The 13,778-nt window shown below is 40.4% G+C and overlaps 1 protein-coding gene across 3 annotated transcripts in view; it reads right to left on the bottom strand.

The window, feature by feature from the left end:
- Positions 1-13,778, bottom strand: part of BTBD9 (BTB domain containing 9) — a 185,794-nt gene that overhangs the window by 55,333 nt on the left and 116,683 nt on the right. For all 3 annotated transcript variants that reach the window (XM_063124189.1, XM_063124191.1, XM_063124188.1), the window contains exon 8: positions 5,413-5,602. In XM_063124189.1, coding sequence (XP_062980259.1) covers positions 5,413-5,602 — 190 coding nt within the window. The remainder of the gene's footprint in view (positions 1-5,412; positions 5,603-13,778) is intronic.

Genomic DNA, 13,778 nt, shown 5'->3' with positions numbered 1-13,778 from the left:
TATAGTCTAACCGAAGGGCAAAAGTGTAAAACTTGGATGACTATTGGAAATGACATTTTGCAATCCAACTCATTGCCTTCTCCACCCATATAATTCTTTACTTATTTCAAAGTATGTATAAAGCACTTTTTCAGGGCTGTGCCCTCCTAAAGCAACATACACAAAAAGCATACAAAGATACATTGGACACATCAGAAAGTGATTATGAAAAAGCTCAATCACACAAGCCATGAACACTCTTAGGGAATAGTGGCATTGAAGATGCCAGCTTCATTGAACATACCAGCTAGCACATGAGCATGACTTCTGTAGTAGGTCTTAGCGTGTGAAGCACAATCATATTGGTGAAAGTAGTCCTTAAGGTAACCTGGTCCCAATGTTTAGGGCTTTAAAAGTTAACACCTTCATTTTGAGTTGTAATTGAATTGGTAACCAATGTAACTGGTGCAAAATAATAATAATAATAATAATAATAATAATAATAATGATGATGATGATGATGATGATGATGATGATGATGGTATTACATGTTCAGAATTTCTGGCTGCACTACTTTTGGGGCAGGTGAATATTTGCACCAGCTGATGTTTCTGAAGTATCTTCAAAAGCAGCCCCATGTAAAATGCATTACAGCAGTCCACCTTGGAGGTTAGTAAGTTCATGGGTTATCAAGTCTAACCCTAGGTCCAGATAGGGCCACTGACAGAGTTTTGGTACTGGGTGACTTCAACATCCCATTCGAGACCAGTTTGTCAGGTGTAGCTCAGGAGTTCATGGAATCCATGACAAACATGGGCCTATCCCAATTGGTCTCTGGACCCACATGTTCAGCAGGTCACACTCTCAATGCTGTTTTCAGTTTCAAACAGATGGGTCTGTGGGCAGAGGAGTTAAATACCTCTGCATTGTCATGGACAGACCATTTTCTCGTCAGGGTTAATATCACGGCTACTATCCGCCCCTGCAGGGGTGGTGGACCCATTAAAATGGTCCACTCTGAAGACTGATGGATCCTCTTGGATTCCAGAAAGCTTTAGAGGGTTCTATGGCTGGTATGGTCAACAATCCTGTAGAAGCCCTGGTCAATAAATGGAATCAAGATCTGACTAGGGCTATCAACATGATCACCCCCCAAACGTCCTCTCTGACCTGCTTCTAACTGGGCACCCTGTTATACAGAAGATCTCATTGAGCAGGGGGTTGGACTAGATGGCCTTGTAGGCCCCTTCCAACTCTGCTATTCTATGATTCTATGAGTTGAAGTGGGAAGACGATGACTGGAGTGCCAATGGTGGAAAACACGACTGATATCCAACAAGACAAGACATCAAGGACATCTTCATTCCTAAGGAGTGGTAATACGTGGAATGAAGAAAGCTTTCTTCTCTGCACACATTGCGTCTATGAACTTGCATCCAGCAGAACTGTTCAGGGTGATGAGAGGTCTAACTCAGACACCTTCCCCCCCTGAACCCGATCTTAGAGCCTTTGGTAGTTCGCTGTGATACCTTTAATTATCAATTCACAGATAAAATCTCTCAGATAAGAGACAACTTAGACATTGTCATTATAGCAGAAGCTAACAATGGAGGCCAGTTGCCTTCCAAATAGTTTTGGATGATACAGATTTTATAGACCCATTTCAAATCGGTGTCAGGGCAAGATACGGAATTGAGACAGCTATAGTCGCCTTAATGGATGATCTACGCTTGAGTATTGACAGGGGGAGTGTATCCTTGCTGGAACTTCTGGACCTCTCAGCAACTTTTGATACCATAGAAGCTTTTGATATGCCTGAAGGAGGTGCTTACTGTCAAAGGCATCAATCTGGGTTTGGAGGTGTGTCGACCAGTTCTGGATGGGATTACACTCCCCCTGAAATACTGTGTTCGCAGCTTGGGGATTTTTTCTGGATCGGTCGCTCCAAATGACAGCCCAGATAGATGCAATGGCCAAGAGTGCCTACTATCAGCTTCAGCTGTTACGCCAGCTGTGCCCCTTCCTAGAGTTGGAAGACCTAAATACGGTAGTGCACACACTGGTAACTTTGAGGCTCGACTTCAGCAATGCACCGTACATAGGGCTACCTTTGTGCCTAGTCCAGAAACTTCAACTAGTTCAAAATATGGCAGCCAGGTTGGTCACTAGTACACCCAGGGGTGACCATATTACAACAATTTCAAAATCGCTTCACTGGTTGCCAATTAGTTTCCGGGCAAAGTATAAAGTGTTGGTTATTACCTTTAAAGCCCTACATGGTTTGGGTCCAGGTTACCTGTGAGATTGCCTTCTCCCATACAATCCGCCCTGCACACTCAGTTCCTCTGGGAAGAATTTACTTCAGTCAGTGAAGACTAGGCTGACAACCATTACCCAGAAGACCTTCCCTTCTGTCGCTCTCAGACTATGGAATGGCCTGCCGGGAGAGATTCGTCAACTTAACAGTCTTTCTGAATTTAAAAAAGCCGTGAAGACTGATCTCTTCCTGCAGGCCTACCCAGTCGAATTTTAGGATGTCTGGCTTTTATTTTAATAATGTATTAGTTTTATATGTTTTTAATCAGTTTTATGTATTTTATAGTATTTTTCTATTTGATGTTGTTTCCCACCTTGATCCAGAGGGAGAGACAGGTAAGAAATAATAATAATAATAATAATAATAATAATAAGAAGAAGAAGAAGAAGAAGAAGAAAAAGAAGAAGAAGAAGAAGAAGAAGAAGAAGAAGAAGAAGAAGAAGAAGAAGAAGAAGAAGAAGAAGAAAGGGCCACAGCTGTCATATAAGCCTGAGATGGGAGAAGGCACCCCTGGCTGCTGTGCACTACCTATTCCTCTCCAGACAGTGATGAATTCAGGATCACTCCCAATCTGTGCACCTGGTTCTTCAAAGAGAATGTAATTCCATGTAAGACTGATTTCAAATTTTCATTATTTCATTAAGATACCACACTTTTATTCCACACTTGCTCCAAGGCAATGTTGCAAAGCAATGTATATCGAATGGAGTTAATTTTATCTTCACAACACACCTGTAATGCAGGTTACTTGATCAATCAGCTTCCTGGCTGAGTGGGATTCTAAAATAGCCATTGTACAGCAGCTGCTCTTTTTGAAAGTTTAAGGCAGCAATTATAGTAAAGGTTTTGATATTGTATTCTCACAAATTATTATTCTTGCCACTCCCCATTTGGAATGTTCATGTATAACTAGTTTATTTTATAACTATTTCCAAGTTTGAAATATGATCTTAATGGGCTTTTTGTGGTAACTATAAACAAAAACAATCTAATAATCATATAGAGTCAGCTTCCTGGTCATCCTAAGAAACAAGTTTTTATCTGGTTAAATAAAGGTCTAATTTACACCAAGCAGGATATTGCACTATGAAAGCAGTATAAAAGTTGTATATAAAAGGCAGAAGCTACTCCAAGTAGAATGTAGTGGTATGAAAGCGGTATATGGTATGTATCTTATGGGTCCCAACAGTTGTCAATGAACTTCAATACCGCTATAAAGCAATAATGTGGCTCCTGCCTTTTATATACCGTTTTCATACCACTTTCATAGTGCAATATCCTGCTTGGTGTAGACATGCCCAAAGACTGTATTAGAACCATGAAAGTATGTATTTATGGTAAATTTCCATTAATAAAATACTGGGGTGGAGGTAGAAAAGAGATAGAATGACTTATTCTAAAGGTCACTTGATAGCATTCTGTGAATAATAGAGAATGCATTTAGAACTACCCTGAATCCTTTAAGTGGTAGTTTATACCAATGGCATCATCAGTGGAGATCAGAGATTGAATTCATTCTGGTGTCTCTCCAGATTCATCTGTGGAGCCCAATCTATGCTGTGCAGCCTAAAACAGATGCAGGAGCAGCCAGGGTTTCATTATCTACGGGAAGTAAGCTCATAGGATGCTATGTGGATACACCATATCCGCAAGGAGTATCCATAGCAGGCTGTAGTCCACACAGCAGTAATCAGGTCTTTCTGGGCACTCTGACACCAGTGCATGATTCTTTGATGTGCTCTCAGGCTGTACAGAAGCATCCAGGTAAATAATATCAACATAAATAGACATCTAAATGTCCCTGGATCAGGCATAAGAACATAAGAAGAACCATGCTGGATCAGTCCAAGGGTCCATCATCTAGCCTAGCACTCTGTCATGCAGTGGCCAACCAGCTGTTGTCCAGGAACCCACAAACAGGACATGGGTGCAATGGTGCCCACCTGCCCATGTTCCCCAGAAACTGGTATATATAGGCTTACTGCTTCTGGTACTGAAACCGCTTTTGATATAGCCATAGTATGATGGAGAATAATTACCAGAATCCTATAAAAGTCTCTATGTTTTGTGAGTAATATGGCTGAAGAGCTGGAATTCCTAGTAAAGTCAGCCTTCAAATTTGTGGGCATAGATTCACCAGCAGAATTCAACATCCCTAGTTAAAATGGTTGCTACCTCAGAGGTTTGCATTGGTGATGTACTTGGTGATATACTTGTAAGCAACAGATGGCTGCTTGTGCAGATTTGCAGTTTCATCTGCCAATGCACTGTAAATTCAAAGATGATGATATTATTATTATTATTATTATTATTATTATTATTATTATTATTATTATTCATCTTTTCATCTATGACATGTCAACAGTTCCCAGTAACAAAGAAAAGTCAAAACAGTACATCTTCCATTGAAAAAGACATCTGAAGCTGGCATGAACGTACATTATTTTGTCCCTTTTTTATGAAAATTTCTTTTCCTATCTTTGCCACTCCAGTACCAAAGTATAAGGAGCAGGAACTAAGGAAAGCATCACTAAACGCTAGTTACTGTCTTGTAAAAGGAATGTCTCCCAATTTTCTACATTTTTATGTTATAGAATGTCTGTTGTAGAGGAGGTTTAGGGAGTTGTTTTCTTTCTAACATCAATATTCTATTCACTATACCACACTAGCTCATACTGTAGACATAGTTGAGGAAATAACTGGGGAAAATATTTAACAGTATATTTAAAAACAAAACAAAAAAGTAGCCAGAAAACAGACAATGAGTACTCCACTGACTAGGTTTTATTGGAAAGATTCAGATAGGAATATTTTAGGTCTATGCAGATTGTGACAACTATGTAGCAATATAAATATGAAGTATCTAAAAGCACTCTGTTTCTTATGCTATCTCCAGAACAGAATAAATTGCCTGCCCTCAAGTCATGTTACTACTTTGACATTAAATGTATGTGTGCTGATTTGTTTTTCGAATTATGTTCTGCATGTTATTGTGGTGCTAGAAGAATACTCTAAGCACAAGAAAAAGGGCTTTTCATAGCAGCTGTACATGAAAAATATCTAGAAGGTACACATTCTCATTACTGAACTATCTTTACATAAAAAAGAAATCTTACCGAATTGACCCAATCATGTAAGGCTGTGCCAGCTGTACTACGATAGCACCACTGCCTAGCTGATGGCACGTATACCCAGAATCCCAGTCGTAATTCTTTGTGTCTCCATTCAACAAAGCATTGCGACTACGGCTTACACCCTCAATCACGCTGGCACAGTCTGCAACGGTTGCAACATTCTCAGCGGGAACTAAAAATTAAAATACAAAAAAGATCAAAAGCAGACACAGGCAACTCAGCATCATCAGTTTCTATTTCTAGAGAGGAATAAAAATGAGCACATTTTTTGCTATCACTGGAATACATGGGTTTACATTTCACAGCACAGATTAAAAATGAATAAGCACCAAGTGAGCTGTCTGAACCAGAGCGGGCCAGGTATCCTTTAACTCTAAAGCAGTTATAGAACAAAACACTGCAAACAAATATTCAGATATAATCATATCATAACATTTACTTTGGTTAACCAATTGCAGTATGACCTACAGAGTCCAAAGTTATGAATTATTCCGAAAAACAGTGGGATGAGGCCAACGTGACAGGCACTTAGAGGAAGGTGCCTATTCATCATCACAACAGCTGTAGTAGATGTAGATACAATGTAAGGGTGGACATTTTCAAGAGGTCCTCCTTATCCGGTTTGTTTCCAAACATTTGAAGTATCCATGTGGTTGTTCTTAATTAAGAAATTCATTGTGCAAATTAAGAGTCGATACACTTTAAGAACACAGAGCATTCGTATAGAGCTTGCCAAACTGGTATGTACTCTTTCAAGAGAGGTTTTTGGCTTATTCAAGTAGGGCAGCATGGATAGGGCAAAAGGGGAACTGATGAAGGAGCTTCTCCAATGAGATATGCAATCCCCTGTTGGAACTTCTGGGCACCTCAGGCAGCAGACAGTTTCTAAGTTAAAATCATTGAGGAATGGGGGTGAACCATAACAGCAGTGACAACACACAGGATCCAAGATAGTAGTGGCATTGATGATTAAGGGTACAGCATTGGGCAGTGTCATTGTTTTCACAGAAGATCCAGTAAGGCACAGCACCTGGCATTTTAAAGTGGAAGGTTCCTGGAAAAAAATCAGTTTGCCTGGTGAAGCTTTCCTTTGTGAGCTGTTTTAGGTAACTCCAGTTGCACTACAAAGCACAAGAAAGTGGGGCCAAAAGGTTATTGTCACACTACATTTTCCGTCAGGCCTATTTAGGCCATTCGAGATAAAGGAAGGGATTCTTGGAATCAGTATGGATTCCTAATAGATCTTTAATTCAGAGGTCCTGAACTCACATATAAACAACAAAGTAGACCTATGGTCCAGTTAACTCAGTAATGTCTCTGTGGAAGTGATAGTGCCAAGTGCTTCAGACAAAGTTCAAGAAGCAGGGCAATCATTACTTGGCTTTTATCCCTGCTTCACCTGCTGCAGTAAAATGTTTAGCGGTATCACATAGGCAAGCCTACTAGATTAGTCCTTTTGCCCAAAGTTACTAAACTCTACCAAAATTCAGAAGTACCTTTCTAGGAAACCCCTAATTGACCATGGTTGAACACTGGACACTTCACAAATCCCTAACTACTGTATATAAGTAAGCAGAAAATAAAAGGGCTTGTGCATAGTTTAGAATTAGATCTGAATTATTATGTTTGAGTGGCCAAATATAAGCTGGCAGAACGTTACTTGGCTCTGCCTTCTCTCCTAGCAGACAGAGATTTTCCAGAACATCTTCCCAGTGCCATCGCTTTTCCTTCCAATCTATCTGCAAACTCATTTTCCAATAAGCCCTTGTTTAATTTAGCAGTCGCAAATGAACATGTTTAACTGCATTTACACATATTTTATTCCCTTTATTGCCACTTTGATCTTTCCCCTCCCTTTATTCTCTCTCCGCCACTAAATGTTAAGTTATGAACTCCTTGGGTACAGACATCCTTTCTTTCTATGCTATAAAGCACCTTGTATACTTAAAACAACAACAACAACCCTAACCTTGTTTTCAACAATGTTTGCAAGGCAGCTCACAATTTAAAAGCACTGTAGAATAAAATCAGAGCACCCTTGTTATATATAAATAATATATCAGTCAAATGTGCAATTGGCTTGTTTCAGGAAATGATCGACTGCTTCGCTTTGGTTTAAAAATAGGGATAAGATATTTTAATGACAAAAGCCATGAGGCTTTAAACCCTATCAACTACTTTTAAAAATAAAATTAAGACATCTAAAGATCAGTTATAATCAACATTTTGCTGGGATTGTTTAGCTTGGAGAAAAGGAGGCTAAGGGGAGACATGATAGAGGGTACAAAATTATGACTAGAACCCAGGATCATCCCATGAAGCTGATTGGTGGGAGATTCAGGATAAATAAAAGGAAGGACTTCTTCACACAGCAGCTAGTTAAATTATGGCATTCACTACCACAAGATGTAGTGATGGCTTTTAAAAGGGGTTGGATAAATTCCTGGAGGAGAAGGCTATCAATGGCTACTAGCCCTGATGGTTATGTGCTGTCTCCAGTATCCGAGGCAGTAAGCCTATTTGCACCAGTTTCTGGGGAGCATGGGTGGGAGGGTGCTGTTACACTATGTCCTGCTTTGTTGGTCCCTGGTCGACAGCTGGTTGGCCACTGTGTGAACAGAGTGCTGGACTAGATGGACCCTTGGTCTGATCCAGCAGGGCTCTTCTTATGTTCTCATTCACATTATTTTTGAATTATTAGTTAGGTATTTAAGGATATTGAAAAAATATTTAATATAGTCACAGATTAACTTGTTCTAATTTACTACTATGTATTGGTTTTAAGGATTTGTTCTCGAAGTTTAGTGATTAAATATATAATTTATAGCAACAGAAATAAAATGTATTTATTTTATTATTTTTTAAAAACTTTTTATAATGCCTATATGATAATTATCTAGTACATCTCTTAATACATACGATATTAACTACAGAAAGCCATTTTATACTATTTTACACAATGGGAAATTTGAGAGCAACCAAATAATTGCAACACACAGAAGGTACCATACTGTTTCTGCTCCCAAGGGAAGGCTGCCACTCCCCATTTGGAATGTTCATTATCATCTTTCATACCCGCCTGATAAATTTATTAAAAACGCCATCTGGAAGGGACTTTGCTCTGTGCTGTACTTTCACAGTCTTTTGGTTCTCTTCTCTTTTCCCTGTGGATTTTCTGCCTCAATTTGTGTCACTTTGTTTACAAAAGTGTACTGCCAAAACCAACAGTGCCTTGCTTCTATATTTTTATGTGCTTTTCCCCCTGTCCTTCAACTAGCCAACTATTACACGCAATATATGTAGCAAGAGAAAAGAAAAAGGATGGATATTACACAGGGCACAAGGATGAATATTACAACTCACTCTTTGTGTGGTTCTGCACAAATTTAACGTATTGTTGTCACAGAATATAAAATGGCTCAGCCTAACAAAATACAGACATGCTGGAAGCAAGGAAAATGTAAAAATGACCAAGGCAGAAATAGCAATAGGGGGTGGGGGAGATGATTTGTGTGTTATGCTTTATGACTCTTATCCTGTAATAGTTGACGGCCAACAGATTGCCACTATATTTAATGTTGCCACAATAAAGTTTTGAAAGGCAGTGTTATTTCCAGGACATGACCTGAAGACTATTTATATTAACTATATTTGAAGATAAGATGACATGTAATTTTACTGTCTTCAATGATACCTCATGACAAATGAGTGAAGGGGAAAATTTCAGTCAGGCATATATCTTCCCTTGAGTATTTTCCACCTTAGATTCTTTCTAACACTTTTTTTAAAAAATTGAGGGTTATTATTTGACTCAGATTCACTTCTGTATTATATTAGCTGCACTACTATTATGACTGCTAAACCCAGTTTGAAACTCAATATTATGAATTCATCCATACATAGCCATAGAACCCCAAGTACACTAATTATCCCTTCCTGTAAAGAAAATGTTAAGGCAGAACATAAATTTTAACTGTCTGTAAGCCAGAAAAGATGTGAGAGGGGAAGCCATTTTTGCTAATTCAGGAATCTGTCCAATTCACATGTACATAAGATCATAAAAGGGTCCATGCTGGATCAGACCAATGGTCTATCTAGCCCAGTAGTCTGTTCCCACAGTGGCCAACCACATACCTATGGGAAGCCTACAAACAAGACATACAAGCAATAACAACTTATTCTTCGTGGTCTCTGTGCATCACACATATGGGCTCTGCACCTGCGCGGAGCTCATTTCGGGAATTTTCCATAGCTGAGAAGCTTTTTGGCGGGAACCCTCACTCACTGTCCTATTGTGCATGTCAATAGCTTGTCATATTACTGTGCATTGAATTCTAACATAAATAGTAGAAATTCATAGCAAATATGACAGAACACAGGTAAAGTTTTTTATCTAACTCTGTGGTAGTGATGGCAGTGAACAAATCTTACTTCTCAGCAACCATTGCATGTGCTCAATGTCTTTCAGCAGAGCATTTTGGGATGGTGAATAGGATTCCTGACGTGCTTCATTTGTTCAATGGTAGCAGTATGCTGAATCTGTGAGTATGGATATGAGAAAGGTGATGGGGAAAGAGTGTTAAATGTTAGGAAAGGTTAGACTATGGTCATCCAGTGAAGGATTTGCAGTCAGAAAAGATATTTGAGGGAAGGGGAGACTGTATCACACAGAGTATAGCAAAAGCTTCAAAGTACAGCAAAAGCTAAAAAAGCAGGAATGAGTGACGTTTATTTCAGATACATTGAATGTCTAACTCATTCTTTATTCCAGTGATTTTAACATTAAGATGTTATGTAGAACAGGTTTGTCTTAATTGTGTGCTGTGAAATCAGACATGTGACCAAGGCCATTTTTGGGTGGGCACACCCCCTTGGGGGCTGGACATGTTGGTGGGCACACCCCCTTGGGCAAAGCAAGGTTCAGGCATGTTGTCCTCCTTTTGGTTGCCAAAATATGGTCACCCTATCCAATAATACTAGTACCCAGATCATCCCATGAAGATGATTGGTGGGAGATTCAGGACAGGTGCATAGTTAAACTATGGAATTCACTACCAAAAGATGTGGTAATGGCCACCAATTTGGATGGCTTTAAAAGAGGATTGGATACATTCCTGGAGGAGAAGTCTATTAATGGCTACTAGTCCAGATGGCTATGTGCTACCTCCAGTATCAGAGGCAATAAGCCTGTGTGCACCAGTTGCTGGGGAACATATGTGAGAAGGTGCTGTTGTACTGTGTCCTGCTTTTGGGACCCTGGTTGACAGCTGTTGACCACTGTGGGAACAGATGGCTGGACTAGATGACCCCTGGTCTAACCCAGCACGCTCTTCTTACGTTCTTATGCTGTGGTCCACCCTGCTTTGAAAGAAGCACTGGTATAGGCTTGGGAAGCACAGTGTTACAGTAGTCTTAGGACGTCCTGGAGGATCAGTCCCAGAAAGTGGTACTAGGTGATTACTACTCTACTCCATGGGCAGTGGTTTATGGGATGCCACAAGGTTCTTATCTTGTCTCATTCTATGGTTTTTAATATCTACATGAAACCACTGGGGAAAGTGATCTGGAGGTTTAGATCAGTATGCTTTTATATCCTTCTACTCATCCCAGGGAGTCAGTGGAACTCTTGAACTAGTACCTGGAAGCTGCTTTTGAGGCTTGCAACCAGTCCTAGATGTGTCAGAATCTGTCCTGTCCTGCAGCACCATCTGGCGGCAGCTTGTCATAGAACCAGCCGCAGGGCTTCGCAGGATGCGAGCCCTGGCTGGTAAAGCCTTGCAGGGTTCAGGCCCAGACCATCAGGCACTCCCAGGTGGGCTCATACAGAACAGTTGGAAGCTACCAGGAAAGGCCTATATAAGAGCTGCATTTCACCTTCAGCCTTTGCCACAGCAACACGGTCTCTTGTGCTAGCTGCAGCTGGTTCCTGACCATTTACTACCTCGGATCTTGCCTCACCTTGCTGGACCTCTTGCTCGTCTCAACCACGCCTCTGGCCCCTTTGCTACCTGGTATGTGCCTGAACCTTGCTTTGCCTTTGACCATCGACTTTTGCCTCTGGCCCTTGTTTGGACTCTGTTCCTCCTGGACTCTGCCTCTTGCCTTGATCCCTGCCTGGACCTTGCCTGCTTGTTGACTAGACTTCTCTTCTGCTTCTGGCCCTGCTTGGACTCTGAACCCGTGTCTGACATTGTGCCTGTTTCCTGGATCTGCCTCTGGCCCTCTGTTGGACTCTGTCACCCAAGACCTGTGCCTCACCCCCAGCTTGCTCCAACAGTATTTCAATCACCCAAGCCGATTCCGTCTCCGTCTGTCCGGCCCTGGCATTCCTGCCTAAGGACCCTGACGCCCACGCCTCAGATCATGACAAGATGAGATTGCACTCCCCCAAAGGACCAGGGAGTTCTCCTGGACTTAGCCCTAACTGGGAAAACTCGGGTGTTGGCCAGAAGTGTTTTTTTACCAACTTAGGCTGGTATACCCTTCAAGTATGCCCTAACAAGCTATTTACTTATCGTGGCCTATAACTGAGCCAGGATTTCATTAGGTACTATTATGGATATGATATTATATAGTTAAAATTGTTAATTGATTTATTTTGTGGTTTAAATTATTGTATGCAGCCCTGTGTGGGTTTCCCCTAAAAGGCACCTTTAGAATTTTACAAATAAAGAAATAATAGTAGGTAGTAGGCAGAAATCTGGACACCAGAAGTGCTACGGTTACCAAGCCAGAGTGAACCTGATTAACACTGCCTGCAACTGGACGGCTATAAGTAGATAAAAGGGAGGGATGATCACTCTTGAGGGTTACCATTCAAATGCTACTAATTACACTGAGATAATGCAAATCATCATCATGAGGCAGATATCATTGTTACTACCACTGTGGATACAATGTTCTTGAGCTAAATATGGGGATTCACTATCCAATATGAGACTGCACAGTCGACAGCTGGTATAACATAGTAGTTAAGATTATGCACCTCAGTAATAAGACTATGAGCGTCGGGTATGAGCCTCAGTAATAATACTGGCCTTTCCGTAAGGGTTACTGAGATACTGTACATTGAATATTAGAAATGCACTGTATAAACACAATATATTATTACTTACTACTAGTACTACTACTAGAGAGATTTTGAAGCTGCACACGTACAGCTGAATGAAGGAATGAACACACATACAAGTGGAAATTAACAAAATACTCAATACTTCATTTCAAAAGCTACAGCTGCTTTAAAGGCCTCTGGAAGCAGCAGCATTTTCTGTAGGTCTGGAAAGAACAAACTAGATCTGAATTACATAGGAAGGCCTGTGAATCTGGAGAAATATGTGCAACTGTAAATAAAACTGGCCATGTGTTTCATCTTCACTGTAGAGCGGAAGTCCCAGCAGTATTTAGATGGTCTTAAAAAATTTCATAATTTCCTAAGGGCATACTTACTGCAAAGCTGACAGATGTTGCTATGAAAACCTGTGCAAATTTGAAAGATGGCTAACCTTTAAAAGGGGAGAACACGAACAGGATGGCAACAGCTTCATGTAGAGAAGACATTAAACTGGACAAGGAAACAGCACCTTCTGAATATCTCACTAAGCAGAAAGCAGAGCAATATTTCACAATACCAAGGTGCATTACTAAGAAATTGATTTGACTTTTTCCCTTTGTTGGACGTTTAAATGATTTTTATAATAACTGCCATTGAGCAAAAGACAAATGAATGATTATTTATTCATTTTCTCCCTTACCTAACATTTTAAACAATTTCTCCTAAGGCACACGCGGATGCACAGATGAGGGTACAATGATTCATAAGTTCTAGAAAGCATTCCCTAGAGGATAACCAAGGACATCCATTTTTTTATATCCACTGCCTGCTCTGAACCCATTACTCACTGTTTTGTCCCTTGGAGTGTTATGAAGTAGTACAAAGATGGGACGATAAACTGAAAGACATCTGAAAAGACAGAGATACACAAATCCTTTGCAAAAAAGAGTTCCAATGGCATCACCAAAACCACAAGGAAGGATGAGAAGCTTCTTGAACCTCTGTGCTTGCATAGTCCTCAACATTTTGACCAATCTATCTGAAGCATCACCAGTAATACTGAATTCTAGTTTATAAAAGCAGCAGCCTTGACTATTTTTTACTAACACAAATTGAACACCTGCAAAAAGGATAGTCAAAATAGAGCTGTTGCTTTCGTTCACCAATCTTTGGAAAAGGCTCCTGACCACCATCCTGAGACAATGCACATCTTCTTGTACTACAGTAATACATACTTAAGGGAATGTCCACCCAGGGCTTGCCAGAGCTCCCTGAGGTTTCCAGGGCAAATGCACCA

Source organism: Elgaria multicarinata, chromosome 4 (genome assembly GCF_023053635.1).
Source record: "Elgaria multicarinata webbii isolate HBS135686 ecotype San Diego chromosome 4, rElgMul1.1.pri, whole genome shotgun sequence".
NCBI classification, from domain to species: Eukaryota; Metazoa; Chordata; class Lepidosauria; order Squamata; family Anguidae; genus Elgaria; species Elgaria multicarinata.
This window is presented reverse-complemented; position numbering and strand designations above follow the sequence as displayed.